The sequence below is a fragment of the Colletes gigas genome, unplaced genomic scaffold (genome assembly GCF_013123115.1).
Source record: "Colletes gigas isolate AHSC1104 unplaced genomic scaffold, ASM1312311v1 Colletes_gigas_Sc00005, whole genome shotgun sequence".
Classification (NCBI taxonomy): Eukaryota; Metazoa; Arthropoda; class Insecta; order Hymenoptera; family Colletidae; genus Colletes; species Colletes gigas.
Genome location: NW_025106634.1, coordinates 907,690 through 931,769, shown reverse-complemented (window position 1 = coordinate 931,769; position 24,080 = coordinate 907,690). Strand labels below are relative to the sequence as shown.

Genomic DNA, 24,080 nt, shown 5'->3' with positions numbered 1-24,080 from the left:
GAGGCTACCAACAATTTTAAATCGATTCGCTAACTGGAATCCACGTTTTCATTCGCGAGTTACAGTTTGAATTTTTTAAACCAATAACCAATGTTTACGATCGAGATCCTGAACTCGTTATTGAGAACTAAAATTTACATCACCGGTCGCAAACATCGTAACGTCGGTTTCATCGAGATCGTTCCGCGGTCTCCGCTCGACGATGGTCCCCGACGTCCCGGGAAAAGGGAAAAAGGTCGTTATATCGAGGAGCCAGAATCGACGGGAGCCTCGTTAATTTCACAGAACGATTTACAATCGAGCACACGCCTACCGTGCGTGTACCCGCGATCGTTTCACGGTAGGCTCGTCGCGAGCATAAAATGCGTACGGGCCGGGATATAGTATTTTATAACGCGGGGGATTTCATTGTGCTGTCGCGGTGCCACGGAAGAGGCGATATCCAGGGATTACGTTTCGCTCGCGGTCCTTCTCGTTAAGACATTCGCGCCTCTTAATGGCCCCGACGCGTCGGCGCAACGGGTTTTACGCACGGGGACGCCATACATGGCGCGGAAGCGGCCAGTTTGCTCGTAAAATATGACGGGTATCTTCTTATTAGGAGTAAATTGTATCCTCATTACCTGGCGCGCTTCTTCGTGCATCGCCGCCACCTCTCGTTCTCGTTCTGTTTAATCGCGGTCGGCCGGCGTCGGCCAATCAGACCGACACCTGCAATCGGATTCCGCCGGTGTATTAATAGCCGGCAGCATCATTTTGTCGGCGAACCATTTTTTTCACCCCGCGAAACAGTTCCTGAATTCTGGAGGTATCTGGGAGAATTAAAAGCTACTACAACAGCACGTTACAGTTTTTATCGATGTAATGGATCCGTTACCAGAAGCGTACACTTGTTTCATTTTCTACATCGTGATTCAGTAGATAATATTTTACAAAATCTAAATTTAACATGATATGATATAATAAAGTTACTTTTTAAATTGAATACAATCTAATTGGGAATTATTTAACAATTAGATTTCAAAATACACATTGAAAACAGCATGATTAATAATAGTTTATATATTCATTGGATAGAGGATGAAATGCTCTTTAAAATGAGCGTTCGAACAAGTCGATAGCTTTATTAGTTCCGGAGATATGACAATTTTAGTTTCAAGTTGATGCGGTGGCTAGTTTCGGAGATATAAGGGTCCGAAGCGTTTGTTTACATCGGCACGAGGTCATTGACCGCGCACGTGACCGTAGTAAGGTTCGGGTAGATCAGCGCGACGCACGCGCGAAAGAGAGGTCCGGCGCGTAAGACGAAGACAGAGATAGTCGAATTAAAAAAATTACCCTTTACATAAATTACGATATCTCAGAAACGGAAAGTCCGATCGACAAAAACCAAAAACCATTTTAAAGAGGAAGGTTTACCGCCGCTAACAGTGGCTTAATAATTAATAAAACACTAGTGGTTTCGGAACTGCACGCGTCTAAAGTTTAACTATTTTTAATACGCGTTAATAGCCTTTTCTAACACGGGGAAGCGAGAGACAGTGAAGTTTTAAAAATTACCTTTTACATAAATTACGATATCTCAAAAACGGAAAGTCCGATCGACAAAATCCAAAAGCCATTTTAAAGAGGAACCTTCATCGCTTCTAACAAAGGTTCAATTATGCTAAAAACATGAGTGGTTTGGGAACTGTATGCGTGTAAAATTTTTGTATTTTTAATACACTTTGCTTGGCTGTTTATTAAAATATTACAACAACGAGTGAATTATTTGGGTAATTTACTTTGTAATAATTCTAATTATTAAACAAATTTGTAAATAATATCTGTAAACGCTTCTTTTTCTGGTTTTGAACGACTCTAGAATAACCAAAGTAGAATGTTTCGTATTAGGTCCGAAAACTATACCTCCAACTAGTTCTATTCAGTCAAACCAAACTTGTATTAAGCATCTTAGTATTCTTATAAAATGAAAGCATCAACTAATCGATTTTTAATTACATAACGCCTGAGATATAAATTACGGGATCCCATTTTTGCTCGACGAAATCATGGAAGCGATTTCAATCGTTCGGGGCATTCGAGCGCTATTAAAATGGTACAGATACAGTCGATTCTTATCATCTAACCCAATTCGTTACCGTGCCACAATATCGCTGCGTGCCCGTGTACCGCCATATTCAAATCACGAACTGCATGCCAACGGCCGATAAAAATCGACCTGTACATTGATCACGTATAATTTATGTGCCGCGGTGTCACTCGTCGAGCATACTGGAGCGGGTTACATAATTTATGAATTCGTCATGTAATACCTACCATTCTATTCAAACGCATTGCACCACAAAAATTTCGTCCAGTTGCTTGTCTGTCAAACAATTTTCGCCGGTAATAGTCACGGCAAGGGATAAATCACGTTCTACCTTACATCAAGCTTTTGTGTATCGAAAATTTGATCATTTATTATTATTTGAGGACACGGAATTATTGTCTCTTACGTCCAACGATATCAGACACAGGAAATGCATTGATTCTTTGCCTCGGTCTCTTTACTTAAAATCACTTTCCTGATGCAAAAAATTATTGGAATAAAGTGCTGGTATCATGTTCCACAACAAAGTGGTAAATGCAGTATCAATGGTCGACAGAATTAAAATTTCTGTCCCTTCGCTATTTAATACTTGAAGATACAAAAAATTTATAAAACAAAGACTACCCCATTTCTTGATGTTTCACCATTTTCTCCAAATTACGGATGGACTCGTCGATTCGAAATACAAAAAATGTTTCAGGCCGCGAAAGGGTTAATCGAACACTGGTAGATCGTGTACGTTTGCTGTTGGGAGCGCGTTAAATGGAGCATCGCCGAATGGAAGCGTGAAACGCGAAAGAGGAAGCGATCGTACATCATCGCGCGCGGGATATTAACGGTCGAAACAATTCGTGGGGCGATCCTTGCGCGGCCGAAATTGTTTCTTTCCTACGGGCGATCGTTGCTCCATTGAGAACGACCGAAACGAATGTCGTCTCTCATCTCGGTCACCTTGCGCCAACGAGACCGAGAACGGAGCGGAAGAGTGCCCCTAGGCGGTGCGATTACTCATTGAGACGTTGATTGCGACTATGGCATACTTATCGCGGCTTACAACCCGCCGGTCTTTTCGTACCACGTGAATTTCGGCGATCGAATTTCGGATACCCTCTTTTTTCCACGTCGAATAGCACTATTTCACGGCCTGTTCGCCTGCCCGAGTAATTGTTCGACGCACGTTGGCCGCGAAGATTGATCGCTGCCAGCGATCCCTGTCGCTCGTTTCTCTTTTTACGATCATCGAGCGGCTTCGATTTTTCAGACGAAAGGCCAAACGTGTCCCCGCCGTACGCGTGCGCACTTTCTTCGATTGAATACGACGTTATGCAACGTATTTACGTTGGCAGCGTCCGTGGAGCAACAGGGACACGCTCGACGGTTCGAAATTTGAGGCACGATAAGCTCTTTAAATTAATAATTAGCTTGTCGTATCGTTTCTGTCGTACTGTTGGATCGAGTGAAATATCGATGTAGTTTTAAAGAAATTTATTTAAATTGGGTGGCCATTTTTATTCACGATTTGTTTCCGTTTATTGTAATGATTCGTTAAGTGAAGATTGCTTGGGGGTTGGCATCAGCGTCATTGTTGAGCCTCGAAGTCCACTGTGTTGAGAGGGATTGAAATGTTTAACTTACTAATCACATCTGGTTAATGTTTAAACTTACTAATCACATCTGGTTAATTTTTAAAAGAGTCATAACTAATAAGTTGATATAAATGGATGTTATGAATTATTATTCGAATAAAGATGCCCATCTGTGGTTTTTGATCTTCAGTGTACTATGTAGTTGGACATAATCATGTTGGAACACACTTTTCCAATTAATTAACAGTGGTCGTTTTTTTTAAATCTTGTAAATAATCGTTGCAACAGCCCACAGTAGCCTAATAAGTCCTTATTTTATTTGGATACATGGCAACCACAACAAAAAATACCTAGATGTAAATTCTGGAGAGGGGGGTGATTCTACGTGAAAAAATAAAAGGAAAATGTGGAATGAAATTTTTTCGTATAGTGTTTCGTTTTGAAGATAATTGAATTCGAAAATTTGTCGAATGCTCGAGCGATGGAGTACGATATGCCTGGCGCGTCTGTCCATTACTGACTATTTCTACTTATGCTGACGCGTGATAAATTGTGCGCACTATGGGCACACGCAGTCTCAAATTAAATCGTAATCCAAGAATTTAAAGACTCTGGTCGTCTACATTTAAAGTAATACCATTTCAAAGTGCATTTAGAACACAATAATGTGTTTAGATTCACTAATGAAAATGTAATAAGTATACATATTTGGCCATATGATCATGCAAAAATAAACACAACTGTTTATAGCCATTGAAAATTTATTATCAATCACCATTACGTTCCTAAGCTCCTTTTTGTTAGATTTTCTCTAATAGATATAAATAAAAATTTAATGTTAGTTCGTATGTAAGAAAAATAAGGTGACGATTGATCGATCAGAATGTGATGCATCGATTTAAAACGAAGAATTAAACTCAGGCTCTACGAAAGTTGACAAACAGGCCCCATTTCACGAGCCATTGTGTAGTTCTCCGGTAAAGCGATGCTTCGACCGGCGAGGAGTCTATAAATACGCGCTTTACACAGTATCCGGCATCAATCCCTCGCGTACTTCGTCGATGTAGCTTCATGTAAGTCAAACTGACGTTAATCTCGCCGTTCGCCTGACACCGTCCTGACCGATAAAACGAACGACGCGCCTATCGATGCGAAAATCAAGCGAACTTTCAACGATAGGGAATCACGGATTCCCGCGTGGGTGATTCAACCTGTGCGACCGATCCGACGCTTCCAGCCATTGATCCAATCCCCTGTCTCCGGGTATTAAGTCGAATAAACTTATTCAGGTGGCGTCGATGCGATAACACCGTCGACGCGACCATCCGTGCTTCGAAACGTTCCCACTTCGAAAATTGTTACGAAGTTCAGTTCAACGTAGATTAAAGTGACTCTAGAAATGCATTAGAGAATTTAGGAAAATGTACTTTCAAATTTGCAGTTCAGTTTTGTTGATATTAATAGTATGCATGCATTGCTTTGCATTTTAGAAAATTAATTCAATAATCTTTATGAAAAATTAAAATTGTTTAATGTATCCGTTGCACATATCTTGTTGACAGTCACGTTAAAACGCAGTTTTTCTTTTAATCAGTCATGGTGGTCACTGATGGTCCCTTCTAACTTAGAACGTTTTCTAAAATCGTTTAAATTAAAGAGACTCCTCGTGAGAAACTTTGATATAAACTGAATAATATTACATAAAAATTACTGTTGTATTGTACAATCCACACTAATATTTTTATTTTATTTATTTAGTTAGTATATGGGATGCACCTATTTGTGACTACATATTTACATTGTTTGAAGTCAGAGAAAGTCTCAAACTTGTTGATGGAGCATACAGGTTTACTTGTTAAAAAAAAAATCATGAGTTGTCTAATTAAAGTGTATCCATTGGAGTCTTTTTATCGTTCGTTGGTGATCGATATAAAGCAGCTCGATTCGAATGGGGGTCGCGTGAAAGGGAGATGAAACGAGCCCGGAGCACCCCGCGGTCGCGGGTAAAAATTTGGGTCTCGACAGGTCTCCGAGCTAAGCGATCATGTTCCTGGTTCGACGTCCTTTCCATCTCGTCCGCGGCGCGAATGTGGAACGATAAAACGAGGCTCGTCCCGAAAGCCAAACCGGGCGGCATCGTAAAACACGTGTTTCGGGGAAGGTGCATCGTTACGGAGAAGAAGGTCTTCATCGTGCCACGGAAAAGAAACTCTCGGTATTTATCTGGAACGAAAATGTCCCCCGCGATAAGGGCTACGAATGCTCGTCGTAAAATTTGTCGCTTTACTTTTGATGCACCGAGCCCGTTGCTCGGGGTCGTAAACGAACGTTTGCTCGCCACGATACGGATCGTGTTGCCTGTAATTGTAAGATAAACCGAGAATGTAACGATCGGGTATCTTGAATACGAGAAAACTGATAATTTTAACCATAAAATTCCACGTTGAGATCCGGTGGACTCGTATCTATTTTCTCGTGTCTGTATCTATTCTGGAAAGTGAAATTTTGGTGTCAGTGTTGTGGTTGATGTTGCGATAGACTTGATATCTTCGTTGATTTTTTAAATTTCGTCTTTTATGCTTCACAGAGTTCAAGGAGGATCCCCCCAGTTGAGGAGAACAGAAATGTTCAATTTACGAATCACGATCATTTTACGAATCATTGCACTAAAAGAGAAAATTGATATTTTAAGGGACAATGAACGCATCGAGAATAAATGTTACATATTTCTACGTGGAAATTTGCCTTTTCTTTGGATGTTCATAGTATCGTAACCCCTTAATTCGAATCGTGGAGTCTGGTCGCCGAGCGTCGGGCATTCCCCGGTATCGATAAGATCGCGCGTAGAGTGTATAGTCCTCTCGTGAGAAGATGCACCGCAGGCGGAAGCGGCTCGCGCCGCGGGCGAACCTAAATACCTATCTATCGGCCGTTAGGCGTGCACACTCGCGCGTGTTTACACGGTTTAACATGCGCGCGCGAAGGCGAGATAAAACGCACGGGTCCGCGCGACGCGGGGTCGTGGCACCACGGTGCCCGATGTTCGTTTGCACACGCTCGTCCGCTCGCACCTGCACACACCTCACGACGCGGCGGGCGCGTGCACACGGCCACCGATGATGGTATTTGATCGTCGTTCGCTTAACCGCGGCCCAGTGACCCGCATAACCTGCACTCCCGGGCTCTTATGATCGAAGAAGTTCCCGTGTGTTATCCCTTAACGGGATATCGCCTCGAGACTCTTCGATACCACGATACCTCGCTAAAACGACGCGTTTCTACCTCGATAAAACGCACAGAACAGGTACCACTGCCTTTTCCGCTCCGGGGACCCATCTTTTCGATCGAAAACAACCAAAGAGTTCATATTTCCCATTGTATTCGCTAGAGAAGATCGAATATGATCGTGTTTGGATCATTTTTCAATTTAAGTTTGTGGGAGAAAGGGAATCCAAAATCGAGATGATTCTTTCTTTCCGTAACAAAGAATGATGATAATTGCGTATTCTGATTATTAATATGGGTGTAGCTTACGTATTCTTTGAATTACTAATAATGATTCTTAAAATGAACATCGTTGGCGTGTTCATTTTTCGTACAATGGAGGCGAATTTCGACACCAGCAGATTTTTATACACAGCAATATCATTGGAAATCCCCCCAGTTGAGAGGGATGGAAATGTTCAATTTACGAATCATTACTGTATTTGTTTTTTCGCTTATAATCATCCGATCTGTCCCTTTCTACTAATAGGGGAACAATTTTTGGGCCCAACGTATACCGGGTTACTTTCGAAATAATAACAAGTTTTATCAGTGTAACGCAGCCAATACTAATTACGAAAGCACAGTTACTCGTCCGTTCCGCGAGCACATACGTGCCAGCCACCTCTTGTTTCCCCATCAATTGTTCCTTAATAACGATCCTCCACCTACTTCCACGACTTCAGTTGGCAATTACCGGTACACTTTTTCAAACGTCAGGCCAAATCTCGGGCGAATTAATCCCCGGTCTCGGCTCACCGCGACATTCCACGCCTCTGGCCGACGATATTCGATCGTCGTCCGCCTAACGCGGCCCAGTGACCCGAAAAACGGCGACTTTGCTTATGATCGAAGTCGTTTCGCGGCCCCTCCAGCGGAACGGAAACGGGTCCCTTCTCTTGGGCCCGTGTTCCTCGTCGAGGACGTCAACGACGCCGACACCGTATCTCCTTCCACCGTCGTCGTCGGCCATTCTCCTGCCCGGGCTGCTCCCGTTAATTATTCTCGCGTACTTTTCGCTCGCCAGCACGTCCGAGAGCAACGACGAATCATTAATCACGCGTGACACGCCCGTACCGGCGATCTAATTATCGAAGGTGCACTCGCGAATCCCCTCGACGAGGGTGCCTCCGAGGTAACACGCCGATCGACAGGTGAGGCAATCTCCGGGGACCTGATTTCCCTCGCTGGAAAATCGACAGATAAATTCGCTGTGTCAGCAATACCCAATGATCGTACTCGAAGAGTCCTGAAACTTTTTAACGAACGTCGAATCTCGCTTTTGGAGAAAACCACAGCCTCAAATTTCAGATAAATTGAAAATTGACAGTCCAGAAATATTTCAAGTTTACTTACGGAAAGTATTTTTTAAGGAATAAAATAGTGAATTTATAATAATAAACAATCGAGCTAGTAAGTGAAAGTAAAAGTAAATAAAAAATTGTTCGAAGACTGGATTTCTACAATTTTTGACATCCAAGTTGAAAGAAGTTTGCACCCTCATAAAATGGCGGCGAAATGCCTGTCTTCCTTTTGACCCTGCCTGGTTACGGTTCCTGCGGGTATCTGATTCTGGGAAACGAGCCTCGGGGGACAATCAAATTCCTTTTAAACGATCAATTAAGAGTCACGCTGGAACTCGAACTCCGCGTACGTTCGTGCTGCTCAAAGGGGTAATTATGAAACAACGGGATTTGCTAGTACCCGGTAAAATTCTGTAGAATAATATCGGATCGGGTACGTGCGTCATTGATTTCGTGAAATATTGCTGTGTGCCGACTGTGGGAACATCGTTACGGAAATATCGTATATCGCGATGTCCGCGAGGCAATAAAATGTAAGCATTAAAACGAGAGTCAGTCTTTATCTCGATCTTCTATTAATAAATGATTCGTGCTTAATACGAAGGCGGCGTTTATTGTGGGAACGCGAGGAACGTAAAATGGAAGCTAGACTGTCATTTATTCGAACGTTTTACATGCAATCTACGACGGTGTTCATAAATAACCGGGCCTGCCGCTGCTGAGCGCGTAGCAGCTGCAACCGTTCTTAATTATTTAACGAATCCAACCAGACACTAATTACTCACTGTCTTGCCGCGTTACATTTTGCAACTGTGTATCGGGAGGTGGCAACCGTTGCACGCTGTGAAACTTAACCGACGCCATCGAGCGCGTATTTTACTGTCGAAAAGTATCACGGAACAGGAGATGGTCGAAATTCTTATGCAGGTAACGATTTCGATTAACGGACGATTGATTAACGCCTTTCGATGTCTTATTTGTCCAATTAAAATTACAGTCTGAATTTCACGATCGAATTATACTTCGCTTTGAAGTGTCAAGAACATGTTTAAATTACACTAAAAAATTCGAAAACTTGATACTGAATATTTTTATGGATTTCTTAGAACAGAAATATAGATAGTAAACATGATTTGTGTACAATTTTGGAAGAGTTACTCGACACTATAAAAATAAATACTTTTGACACTGTACTACGAGTTTTCTTCTCTATAGAATAAATTGTGATAGAAATCTGGAGAAAAACAGTCTGCAAATCTACTCACATCCTGCTACTCTCTATTATTTATATTAGAATTTCTAGTTTATACATGACAAAATACGATTATAACCTCGGTTTCTATCCTGATTTCCCAGGAATGAGGAACGTTCCCATATGAAAGGCAAATCGGTCTTAATTATTACAATACAAACTAACTCCATTATCTCAAGCATCTCGTTTATTTACTGTAACAGAAAAAATCTTATTTACGTAGTTCGAAAGGACAAATATCAAATATTATGACATGCAAAACATTTTTCTCAGGACCATATTCTTCCAGATTTCAAAGTTTCCGTAAATACTTATAAAAAAGTATTAAACAACATTTTCGTAGAGCGTCAAACAATTTTATTAAAAATCAAAAACGAATTTTTAAGAAAAATCGACGGTAGGTGCAGAAGTTTTTTGGGCGAAAAAAAAAATTTTGAATCGTTCTAAAAAAATTATTTTCGGCAATGGGGGTCAATTACAACCATTTTTCGTGAGTAAACATACCCCCGAAATCCTATGCGAATTCAAGAAAAAAATTCGAATGGGTGCTGATATTTTTCGGTGAAATTGAAAAGTTTCGCATGATTCTGGAAAAAATTATTTTTGGTTGCAGGGGTCAATTACAATCGTTTTTGGTGAATACACATACCACCGTAATCTTACGCACTTTCGAGAAAAAAATTCTATACCGAGAATATAATGTCTGACACTGTCTGTCTGATTTCCCTGAAATGTCATGTGTACGTTTAAAAAATCATAATTCCTGAACGGATTGGAAGATTTTAATGTTTCAAAATGCAAACAACGCGCATTTTAGTGAAGAATATTTGCAAATTCTAAGAATGTTGGAAAAGTTTAAAAAATCAAATTAAAAATGAAAATTTTTAAGATCTACTCGTATACCATCGTGACTGAGAATGGGTGCAATTAGTAAAGTAACTATGACAGAAAGATTAACCAAAGGAAATTGGTCTTAACGAGTGCTCGAAAAAAAGTCCAAAGAATAATAAATTTATTTACACAGGTAATTGTTCAGGAATAATTAAAAGGAGAAGAAAGTATCATTCATTATTTAATACTTCACCGACTAATTGCTGTTTTCGATTGCAGGTGCTGTCTTGGTTGTGCAAAAAGGGCGAGGACATCCTGTCGAAACACGCGCAGCACTCTGCGACAAACTTGACGTCGGCGCGACTCCACGAGAGGGAATTCGAGAAGTTCTATTTCACGTCGATGGTGAGTACAGTTCTCGCGCATTATATCTATGCCCGGTATAATAGAATCGAAAGCAATGACGAATCGGTTCATACATGCTACAGAGAGATTTCACTTTTTTCACGTTTCATTGATCATTTCGTCACGCTTCGATACGGAAGAAATTTCGTCGAGAGTCGGTCGGAACGACCGTATGATAATAAAAGGATTCTTTGTGAGGAACTGAGAAGCACAGCTGCAAGGACTCCCGACTGATTCGCATACTTCCTACGCCGCGCAAAAAAGAAAACAATTAGAATGATATTAGTGTCTCGCCTTTGAAAATTGCCGCCTCGCGTTATAGAAACGCGTTATTTGAGGTCAGGTAGATTGGATCCGATCGAAGATAGGGATTTAATTTAGTCAAATTCCACGATCGAACTCGTAATGATGACTTTTGCATTTCTCTATAATGGGACTGATATCCAAGTTAGGGCACGATTAGTCGACTTTATTTAACACACAGATGACTATATGATTTAGTAAAATACGTAATGTAAAATATACTTACAAAAGCAAAGAATATTTTTTAGATTCATAACAGTATGAATACATGTGACTATAAGATTAGAAAGGTTATGTAGTCCATAAAATGGTAAGTATTAATTAAATCTGATAAACTAACTCCTAAAATGTTGGAAAGAATTTTCCAATGATCTATAGATCGGTACTATTTTACCGACGAGGCTGTTACTCCGTCGATAACAAGACAGCCTTCAATTTAGATCCCCGTAGATCATACATAAATCATCGACTGAACACAGGATTAAACTTCGTCCAGGTGAAAGTGCATCAGACTCATCTTGAAATAAATATACGGATAAATTAAGAAACGAATTGAATGATCCATGGATCCATCGTGGTTCTCGATCACGCCAGATCGGTAACACAATTTTCCCAATAGCGTGATGCCACCTGGTGCCACGGGCTCCAAGCTGTTTGCTGCAATACCAACCGAACGGCGCCGCGTAAATTGAAATAGTTTGAAAGTCCACAGTCTGCAGCCACGCTAACGACAGCGATTATTTTTCTCCCGTGACTCGAAGGCGGCTATTTCAGCAATTTGGAATCTCGTCTACCGTTTGCAATCGATAGATCCGATCGCGGCCATTAATCCGAATGCGCGAACTTCTTTGGCAACTTTTGCAATTAGAGACGTATCTGTACGGCGGAGTCGATTAGCGTTCTCCGTCAGTTGGAACCCTAAGTGGATACCGATGTCTGGTCTTATCAATCGATCGTGCAAGTCTGTGTCCAGCTACGATGCTTCCCGTTTCCTGATAATGGAACGCGACAACGTGACCTCAACTTTCTGCGTTTTCCATTTTCTCTGTTCAGAAACGCGAAACTATGAAACAACTTCGGATCGCAATTAAGAGGATATCCTCCAGAGTCGTTTACGGAAGCTTGTTGTCGCTTATCGGTGAAATTTTTATCAGTTTCGGGACGAAGGAACACTGTTGAGCTAGTCTGAAAGTAGCTAGATTTCTTTTAGCTATTTCTGGTTTTCCATCAGAGGATACTTGCTTTCTTGAAGAGTTTAAAGCATTCTTGATTAATAATAATTGTTTATTGATATCAGTGGCGGATCTAGAAGAGCTCACAAGAGGGCTAATGAGAGATTGCCATAGAGATTGTAAAGTTTCAGGACGCTTTGCTTCATCCTTTTTCGAGAAGCCATCAACAAAATGATCTTTGCGAGATTAATCGTTCGTGTAGCTCGCATCAATTACGCGCAGGTGGGATCCTTATCGAAAGTATGTGGATGTTCTTTGCTCGACGATCCCCAGGGGAACTCTGCCCCCACGTACGCTGTCATAATTGTCAACGACGATCGAGGGAACCGATTATTTGGGTCGGTCCAACGGAACTGGCACGTATCGTCGATTTATTATTAACCGATCGGAGAGCAAACCCGATATTTGGAGCGTCCAGTTAATTGCCAGACGTCCGACCAAAGAGCGTATCAATCGAAATGATCGAAAATTAATTCGACGATAATGGTACCGAGTGAAGTCTACCACGTGGATGAAAATAAAAATTTCTTTCATGAGCATCCCTCCTCCCCCACTTTCATCTAAATGCATCTGTTTGAAGTCTGATATTTTTGTTATTTATTGACTTTATTCCGCGCGTAAGAAAAATATACCGAATCAGATCTGGGTTATCGTTTATTTGGATTGGCTAAAAATTACGTACGGTGTTTAACGGTAGTTGTCTTCAGGCTCATATATTGAAAGCACATGGTTATTTTATAATTAGTATTCAACCGTATATTTTAAGCAAACTGTTTGAAGTTAGAACTTGTTTTACAATTTTTACATTTTATATTACTTCATCTATTTTTTCAAAAATTTCAAAATCTATTTTGCAAAGGAATTTGTTCACAAATAGAAATAGCCTGCCTAACATAATGGTTAACCAAACACCTGCCTAGCTATAAATCTAGATTCGTTTATATTGCTACCTATCTAAATTCGTGTATAAATTCCCAGAAAAATGGGTCGAAAAAATACATTGAATATAAGGTTTATGTGTATACCTCGTCTATGGTTAACTGAACTCAGTTCGCCGTACCTCTCAATCACCAGACGTGCACCTTTTTCCTACTAACTGTTTCGACCAACTATTCCTCCGGCGTTTACGGGCTGCTCTCACTTTCCGCGAGCGGCGCGAATTTCTCCAAGATTCTTCGGGTGAAAGAGAACAAGAAGCGTTAATTGCCACGTGACGCGACACGTGCAGCAAACTTCCGTCGTTTAAGATTTCGGGGAAACTTTGGAAATTTCCCAGAGAATACAATGAATACAGTAATCCAAGTTTTGGAAGGGGGATGAAACTACCCTTTGGAGATTCACTCCGGGGAACCATGAACCCGAAGACGTTCGTATTTCATAGACTTCGTATTTCTCTAGTTTCTAACTACGTAGTTTCACCTTTTAAACCCGGAGTTTGTTTTTGGTCGTTCCAGAAACCCAGAAAAAGTCGTAAAAATCAAGGAACTCTTCGCGGATGTTCTTTGTCTGTTTCAACGTTTCGGCGAGGAGCTCTTTCGGCTATCCTTGCTTGGTTCGACAAACCGTAAAGTACAAACCGTTGTCAAACGCCGGAAAACGCCACCGTGTCGAAGAAATCGTCGGAGGTGGTAAGCGAACGACGTTCTGGTAACCCAATTACGCGACGCGTTCGTGGCGAGAATAAAAACAAGGCGTCCGCGGGGGCCATTTAATAGAACGTACGTGAAATCACGGCCGTCGTTTGGGTTCCCAGAAGAAAATTCCACTGGTCGAAAACCAGCCACATTCCGTGGCGAACGGTGGACGCGCCGCATGCCGATTCCCGCGATTACTTTGCGGAATTCCGCGGTGATCGATCGTGAAAGTGGCGAACGGTTTTCTTGCTGACGGTGGAGAAATCCAAACGTTCCCATTATGGTAGCCTTTGAATTTTTGGCTAATCTTGGGTCATTTTTACGACTGTACATTATCATATTATGTATATTATGTATTATAGAATTAGACAGTACGTTTATTTTTTATATAAAATCCATGAGTTGCCCGTTTATTTATCCCTCCAGAAGTTTATTTCATATTTTCTGGTAAAATTGTTTTAATTGATTTTGATTTCAATTCGTTGACCTTTGATCGATCTCTTTTCTATGAAATTCACATCTTTTAGGTATTCTTATGTATTCTACATAGTTTCCAATCATTTTTTAATGGAACATGGAGGGTTAAAATATGTTTTTGATGTGAATAAAGAATGATCGACGAGCACAACTTTCCACCATATCGTTCCTCGATATCAGCGCGCGAAGACCGCTCGCGGAACGGTGTTGCGAGGCGCTATATCCGGTCGACGCGTGTCGCGAATCGCGATCGGGAAATCGTTTCGAAAACTCGATTGCAACACTCGCGAATCGGGACAAGGCGGTTATGCTCGTTAGCCTCGCCGTTCGAGGCCCGGGAAACGTCGAATCGCGTCCTTAGCCCGATCAAAAATTTCCTTCGAACGACCCAACGTCGAATTAACCCTTTCATTTCCACCGTAACCGCCTACGCAATTAAAAATTGATACTTTATCGCGATTAAATCCGTTCTGTTAGTTGGAAAGTTGTTTGAGCGTGTACAAGATTTTATTTCAATATATTTTTTGACTTTAGTGCCACTAAATGAATACAACACAATATCTAAAATTCAAAGAAAAAATGTAGTTACGAACATAACTTCCTTTACATATTTATACGTATAGATTATTGAAAAGAAATATTACTTGGAAAGCAAAAATAAAAAGAATAATATTATGTGTTCTCACAGTGCTAATTAATCATTTAGACGTCGTCAGAGTAAGAGAAAGGGTCTCGACCTTTTTTCGAGCTTTTTAAACATTTTCAAAATGACAAATTACTGCCATAGATCGATTCTATGTATAATATATGTTAAAATACAGATAAATATTTGCACCTGCAGGTTTTAAATAATTTGGTAACGAAGAGATAAATTGACATGCCCACGCGAGGCTACTAATTAGTTAATAAATATGGAAATGGATATACATATTAATTGGACGATTAGAATGTTAATAGACCTACGTACTAGGTATCTAACCATAACACCTCCGAAATATTCAACTTGCGTAACTAAAATTGCATACTTCCATTGTAGAAAAAATAACAGTTTCACTTTTCAATTGCATCGATGCACAGAAATGTAGAACATATTCGAATACGAGTTTCTACGATTTCGGAGCAATTGCAATTTTATTTTAGAATTTATTATTAGCTTTGAGCCGACGGTAGCTCGCGTGGTACAAAAGGCTCCGAACGAAAGTAATTTCTGTTCTAAAGTCGATAAATTTGCAGTCACCGCACTTCCGCCGTAATATATCAGTTTTAATGGGCCAGCCCCTCGCTAGCTTATTCGTTTCGGGAGATCGATAAAGTCCTCTCTGTATTCAAATTACAAAATATTCCGCCCGCTCGCGATGGGTGATCATCGTCGAATTCAATTGGCTGCCTTATCTAAGAGCGTGGCTGCACCCGCGAAATCGGGGTTGCGTCCCGTCAACCCCAAATTTTATTACCTCGACCCTCCTGATACTCCGTCCTTGGCGGTCGAATGGTCGCGTGAGAAGGCGTAATCGCCTAATCGGGCCTCGTTCCACGCGCAACGCCCACCTAAAACTCGATAGATTCATCACCGGGGGTGGATGGAGATACCCTCTCGAAACGCAACATCTGTCGCTCGACAACGTCCCAGGTTCCTCCAGACCTTGAGAAAATAGCCCCAACCTTCTCGTTCGACTGACATTTAAAAGGTTTTTCCATACACCGAGTGACACAATTATTAATTTCACATTCGAGTAAAGTACCTCGAATTAGTTACATACGCAGAATAGATCTCTGTCTTTCAATTTCAAAGAAAGTGAAATTAGTACAGTGATTCTATTGCAACTCGTCATGCTGGCTCGTAACAGCGATTCTAATATCCTGAAACACGTAAACCGATTCGCGAGTCATCGTGTTTGACGACTCGGTATACACAGCCTGATCTCTTCAACCTTCCGTCAGCGGTATGCAAAGAAGATTATTAAGATTATTACTCGTAACTTCTTACATAAACTCTTTATCGAGAGACGACAATTTTAAATCCAATTTACGGTACGCTGCATAAGCACGCGTTTCGAGTAACAATTTTTCAATAACGCCGACGCGACCTAGTCAGTGGGACAAATTTCGTTTAAAGACAGGAATGAAATATAATAATATATATTTCAATTCAAGGTAATCTTAAAACTATTTTAAGAAAATGTATTCAAAGTGTATTTAGTATTGATTTCTTAATGTTTGAGAAGTATGCAAAAACTAACTTTAGATCGCAAATTAAAGTTATTCATAAAATTGTAACAAGTTGCACAAAAATCTACAGATTTATCTTTATACTGATCGTGGAAAAATGTACATCGCATCATAGCCTTTGTGTCTCTCAAAATTTGATTTTTCCATTGTTGGAAATCTAGATAGAGGATACTGAGTTATTTATATAACAATGATGATTATACTCGTGGAATTGATTCGTGCATATGTCGTCCAGTTTGTCAATGCCAGAACGGCAAATTCCAGAATTGATCAAACTGCACATTCATGGTTCTCGCTTCGGAACGATGACGAAGGAATGTGACGCTTCGAAGACAGGCGTCTGACCCAGTACGGACTGATTTTCCTTTTTCCCTGCGATACATTTAGCGTGGAATCTTCGTCACAGAAATGAACTCAAGTTACACAAATCCATAGGCACGTTTTAAAAACGAGAATAAAATTTCACTACACTTTTGTGCATAGAAAATATGCAGAAGAAAATTTAACAATTCGAAATATTCGAGGTTTCGTGGTACTCTTGGTATTTATAAATCGTTCGTCGATTTCATTGTTCCTCGACGAACGATGGGAACCATTTTGCACGAGACAACGTCCTCGCGACGCGATAATTGCAAAACGCTCGGAAGTTCGCTCGGCCTTCGACGTCGTTCGACAATTCCAAGCGACCGTGTAAACATCAAAGGAGGAAAGCAAGAGAGGCGACGTCGTTGGAGCGTCGGGACGTTTCCTTCGACGCACGCCATCCCGTCCCTACCCCCGCTAATATCGCGTTATGCAATCTCGAGCTTTCGCGATCGCCGTCGCGTTTCGAAGAAGAAACCGTAAAACGCCACGCCTTCGTCGCGTAAATGTAACGGGTCACGGTGAGCTTAGCCGCGTAAGAAACTGAAGACCTTGGAATACCTTGTATACGTGGAATTCGTTCGATCGTATCTCAGGTGCTTGATCCTCTCAAAGTTCGCCTATTTCTTACAAATCGATTCCATTTCTCAGCGGAAATTATGAAAATCGCACGTGAAATCCACAGACAATTCATAATCGATGGCCAACAAATTGTACAGTAGAGTTTTAAAGTCATTTTAATCTGTTCGAATAATAAAATTTTCGAATTATGTTTTCGTATTTTAATTTTGGGGGCATTTTAGGAATGAAATCAAGTAGTCAAAGAGCATCGATGCTTTGTTTTTTTACCATCGGTATCTTGCACCTAGACTAATTAGAGCAAATTAATTGGACGAAAGTGGCAATTTTGATTGCTTTTATATCGAACTGTACTCTTGGGTTTCCCTTACTATTTAGAATTCTTCTTGTCGTAGAGTTTATGGACTGTTTCATGATCTTGGTTAATCAATTTAATTGGCTATTTTAATTGTATGAATGAATTTACTGCGCGATTTGGAATAACAGTGATTAAATTGAAAGACCTAGACCTGGATAGTCAGTGTATCAGTATTCCATAGAATGCTTTCAAGATTGGAAATGACTGTTAATTCTTAATTAAGAGGGTGAAAGTTTAACCTTGAACGAAAGCGTAAGTGGTTCGTATACTTTACATATTTAAAAATGCAAATTATATACCGCAACGCTACATTATTTTGTAAAAGTTTAATGTCAGATATTTGTGGAAAATCACGTCTAATGAATAAAGATGAAACCCTCGTTTATTTGAACAATTACTCCCTCGGAATGGTACAATAAAATTTAATCTGACGGAGAATTATTGTGAAATTAGACTCATCGGTTGCTTTGATTAGCAGATCTTACTTTAGACGCGTCTAATAGATGTTTAACCGCTTCTGTTATGCTTCGCGAAGTATATTAACACAGTGAAAGTGGAATATATGCGGTTTCAGGCAGACTTGTGTAATCCAAAATTTAATTTTATACCGTCAATAATTTTGCGCCATTATTGGCAATAAGGCTATAATATTATAAACGTAACTATAATTTGCTTAGTCGTTAACGTGCGCCGGTGAAATAGCACGCTTATCGAACGAGAGGCGATTCAACAATTATAACATCATCAAATAGTTTTTTGCATCCAACCATGGTGTTGCAGAGGAATTCAATTCCTTTCGAAACGATGAAAGAAGACCGTGGATCACCGGGTTTGAAATTATATTGTTTTGCAGCGATAACTCGATAAATCAGAAGTATTTGTACTAATATTTTATAGCAAACAGGCTTGATTTGTAGCGAAATCATTGATATAAGTAAGGATTCCCGATAGATAAATGCAATTAATTTATTATTCCTTTGGTATTAATGCTTACAATTAGTATTAGACCAGTGTTTATCACAACAATTTTAATTAAACTCAGCTTCTCGGACATTTATTACTGCTCAAGAAATATATTCAGGTAATATGTTTATATTATTTACATCAATATCTGTATATTTTATAATATACAGGGTGTTCGACCACCCCTGGGACAAATTTTAATGGGGGATTCTAGAGGCCAAAATAAGACGAAAATCAAGAATACCAATTTGTTGACTGAGCCTTCGTTAAAAAGTTATTAACAGTCAGTAAGTAGAGTTTCTCAGGCTGAATGAGAACCACTATCACGCATGCGCAGCTGTTTGCAGATCGCCGTTCTACAGGCGGAACTTTAAGCGTTAATAACTTTTTAACAAAGCCTCCATCAACAAATTGGTATTCTTGATTTTCGTCGTATTTTGGCCTCTAGAATACACCCTGCATTTCTTTTCTCAAGAAGCTCATTTCAAATAAAGTTGTTCTGTGCGAAACAGCAGAAATTTCCATTAGAACTTAATTGTATGAGTAATTTTGATTCTGAAAGATTCAGATAATGTTCAATTCTCCAATATTGTATTTTGGCCGAAAAAGTTTCTTCAGGAAGGCTAGCGAGGGAAATAAGAAGCAGCGACACGCGATTAAAGAGGCACGTCCGGTGTAATCGGTCGTAGAAGGGCGTCCCAACGCTACGTGTCTTACCTTTTAACGAGGAGGCAGTCTCGTTCCACTTCGGCCATCAATTAACCCACATATCTGTCAAACTGCATTGCGTTTTATTTTTCGCGTTACACCTACGCGTGCGAGCAGCTACGCGTGACGCATTAATGGCTAATGTGTCCGATTGCACCGATTGTCGATCGACCAACCGTATTAATCGCGTGGAATCTCACTTACAAGAGTGAAACTCTTGTTTTCTTTATATCATTTTCAATTTTTTTACTCGAGAGACAGAAGAACGTTTATCGTTCTCACAAGCCGCTACACACGTTTCGTAACGTGTAACGCCTCGGATGTCATTGCTACACGAATCGAGGTTACTCGATGCATTATTTACATTCTATAGGATTTTTGCATAGTCCAGATGAGCAAACGTTAATCGTTCTTTTCGTTCGATGTTTAATAGAAAGGAACATTAATAATGAGATGTACTGTTAATGTTAGACTTTCATTTTGCCTTCTATGTCCATGCTTCGAGTTGTCCGAGGTATTCATTAATTTCTAGTGGGTCAAAACGCCACTGTCATAATTTATCTAATACCTGAAGGCCTCGCAGATAATTATATTAACTGGACACATACATTTGATGAACATTTATAATATCGCATGTTCTATTTACCTATTTATAATACTTTTTCTTAAATATTCTCACCTACCATTTTTTGTGCCATTTAAATCTAGCGAGACGGTGATTATAAACTTTCAAATAACATGAAAAACGTACGTAAACGAGCTTTCGTGCTTAATGAGGTTATTAGAGACATTTGACAGTTTGAGTTCAACGGTAGTGTTCTATCGTGGCATTAAAGTTAACAATAACGCACTATAATGTATTATTTAATTGAATATTCAAATATCTCAACGCCTTGTCAATGTAATATTTCAACAAAGAATATGTATCACTAAATTGAGAAAATGACCGAAACGTTTCGACCAAAAATATAAATCCTTCTGACACAAAAAATAAAACATAATTTATTTGACAACGTTGATAAATATTACCTTTTTTTCAGAGTAAAACAAAAGTAGAAAACAAAATTGATTTTAAAAATCGTTGCAAGACTGAAAATTAGAACGTCTCTGGCATTCCGCGACAGAAAATTAGAACGTTTCGCTTTTCCCAGCAAACGCGCGATACGAATCGTCGAAGGCGTTCGCATTATTTACCCCGGGTTGTTTCCCCCTCCATTTCGCGTTCATTTGCCCGTAATCTCGCATGCAAATCGGCGAAATACAGGCTGACATTAGCTCGAGCCGTGCAACGTAAATAAGTCAATGAAATATCGAGAGGCGAAAATGTTCGAGATCCCTGGCGTCGATACGGGAACCGACCGGAGATCGTAGACAGCCTAACGGCTTCCGAGCTCGGTTTTATTCCCCGCGGTTGATAGGATTCGCGAGTGACAAACACGAAAAGACAACGGATTTAAATAACAACGGTCCCCGCGTCGGGTGGTTCGATGGCCTTGTTACGGTACAACGTTTGACCGATCTATGGCTCGGTTAAAAATCTTCGACAGTTGCGCCAGGGTCGAGTTATGTACGTGCTCTTCATGAAAAATGAATGGGTGACCCGGCTTATGCGCCATTACTCGGCGTTGTACCTGTGCCGCGTAGAAATGAGTGGAAAACGTAACTGTACCTTAATATCTTTCGACGAGATGTCATCGTCGTAGACGTGCCGTTGGTCTTTAAGCGTTCTTCATTGTCGCCCGGGGAAGCCCACTTTACGACGTCCTCAGGTGACTATTCCGACATTAACCCTTTCTAGAAACACTCTGCCACGAGTTGAAGGCTCAAGGAGAACTCGTTCTCACATGCAATATTCCTAATTATCCATTTCGATAAATTTTTAAGTAAATTTTTAGCCTATTTTAGATCCCTTTGCAAAATTCGTTGGAATTTTTACATATTTAAATGGTTGAGAGGGATGTTCAATTCTGCTAAGCATTTTAAATTATTTCAATATGTACTAGAATGGTGATATATTTACTACAAATAATAATTTTTCTCGCACCTAAATTCCTCGTGTCTATAGATAATTCAAGACACGAGATTAACCTCTATATTTAAATATAATTAATGAAAATCACGGAGTATTATAGAAGACAATATTATTATATTTGTTTGAGAAAAATTTAACAGGCAATTTAAATACAATTTAAACATAATTATAAAGTATAATAAAACAACTTAACTTTTGTTGTAGCAAACAAGTCACACAATTTTATTCGAAATTTATTCGACATATTCCCGAAGACCAATGCGATAATTTCAATATTTTCGCAAGCTGTCCATTGTTTCTCGTGTCATAACTATGACTTATTGTTTTTATATATGGCCACTCGTTGCGTGACAGAAATTCAGAACGATTTAAACATACTTGCAGACTCGAGTGAATTAAAAATAATACGTGCGAATCTTTCGCTGGAAATAATTTTTAAAATTAATTGGGACCCAATTTTTAGACATTTATTTGATCGTATTAAATTGAAGGAATAAAATTGTGTTGCTTGACAAGAGAATTTCCTTAATCTTCCAGGCTGTTCCTCTGGTTAATTTTCTTCCATTGCATATTGTGCACGAGGAATTTTATAAAGATGCAACACAGAATGAAAACGATCGGTTTCGGTTCGATGCGGAGTCAAATAATTAGCCTTAATCTACCGACATACTTTTGTACACTATCTCTAAGCCGTTCACTAAACTCCTTATCACTCGAGCGAGACCGAGTTTCATGCACGTTTGAGTAATTAACATTCGCTGTCGATATTTTGAATAACTAGAACGCTCTAGACTCTGGAGTATAGAGCAGCGTTTCTCAAATTGACGAGCTCTTGGGGGTGAAAAAAGTGTATTAACCTTGGAACAAGAAAAATGCTTCCTGTAATATTTTACCATATAATAAATAATAGACAGCTTACAGAAATATTGAAATTATTGCACTGATCTTCAAAGATACGTAGCAGATAACTTTTTCCAAATTCGGACACGCTTCGTACATGTATTTCTTCGTAAAGAAATGTTAATTCATTGAAAAAATAACTATTTCTGACGTTCTTAATTTGTCAAGTTCTGCTAATATAAAAAACTGACATAGTTTCGTATTTAGTGTGAATAGAATTTTCGAGCAGTAGCATCATACACTTCGTTTAAGTTTGCAACAATTTTGCAACAGCATTAATAAAATTGTATACTTTCTTGGAAATTAATAAACGATACTAAATTTTATTGGATTTATTTTCTATATGCAGCCAAGCAATAATAAAAAATGCTTAAGAAGATTAAAAATCATTCGTTTCGTTTTTACACAAGCATTTACGCCACAAAATTAGTATACAGTTCCAAATAGATTCTAAATGATTCACACTTATCCGCTAATTCAGTTTCATATTTTTGTCCACTGTTTTATTAAACAACGTAGAATAAAATTAAATTAAAAATACGAAACTATTCAGAGTTGAACAACCCTTGTTAAACTAAAAATACAAATATCCACCAAAAATTTTACGAGATTTCAAGTTTGAGAAACACTGCACGAAACTATTCAGAATAGTAGCAATGACTTCGTAATCACTGTCATATTTTGCAATGCTATATTTCAGCACGAAATCCACCAGTCGCATAATTGTACCCGATAAACTCGTTTTCTCATTCCCTATTCGGACCACGTCGCTTTATATGCAAAACGTACATTATTAACAACATATTTCCAAACTTCGTTACATTTGTATTCGTTAGAAAGATACTTTTTCTCCAAAACTGTTTAAAACAGAGAGATCAAGGTCGTCGCGACGTTACTTTACTTTTATTTGCAACGTTGACGCAAATCTGTTGGAAAGAGCGCAGAATTTGGCATACAATGGACGATTTTGCACGAGGTTCGCTCACGAATGAGAAAATCGGCGAGAAACACTCGCGTTCTCGCCGATATTCGTGCCACTGGGTTACTACACTTTCGAGTTCACCTAAATCAGCCGCGTAGGCCTCTCTGGAATTAACGGCTTTCGTTAAAACGACCACGAAAAAGTGCAGACATAAACGTAATTTATTAGAGTTTTTGCGCCAATCGGCGATTTGCTCTTCTATTATTTTTCCTCTTTAAATTCGGTTCAATTTCGCGAGCTGTTGCTTCCTGTTTTCAACGATCCTGTTCCCCTGGACCTTTTTTGGTCGTTACAGATCCTCGACTAATTAATGACTTCCTTCGGTTATCGCTCGACCGTGTAATAATACGCATCTGCAACTGATCTAGATCGCGATGAAGAGCCGCAGGAATAAGAGGTGTTACCTGAATAGCACGTTGATGAAGGTGGACTGCGTTTAAAACAAAACCCAGACACTCGTGGAACGGTTACGTTTAATTGAACTTCGCATAGAACTGCTCCGTTGCTTCTTTCTATTGATCTCTGAACGTATCAATTATTACCACAAAAAGAAGAACGATCGCGTCGACCATTGATACGAGCCATC

General features: G+C 39.6%; 1 protein-coding gene across 1 annotated transcript in view; it reads left to right on the top strand.

Annotated features, from left to right (window-relative positions):
• LOC122395268 (puratrophin-1-like) overlaps positions 1 to 24,080 on the top strand; it is a 332,754-nt gene that overhangs the window by 245,449 nt on the left and 63,225 nt on the right. The window contains exon 12 of the mRNA XM_043392713.1: positions 10,609 to 10,734. Within this exon, the coding sequence (XP_043248648.1) occupies positions 10,609 to 10,734 (126 nt within the window). The remainder of the gene's footprint in view (positions 1 to 10,608; positions 10,735 to 24,080) is intronic.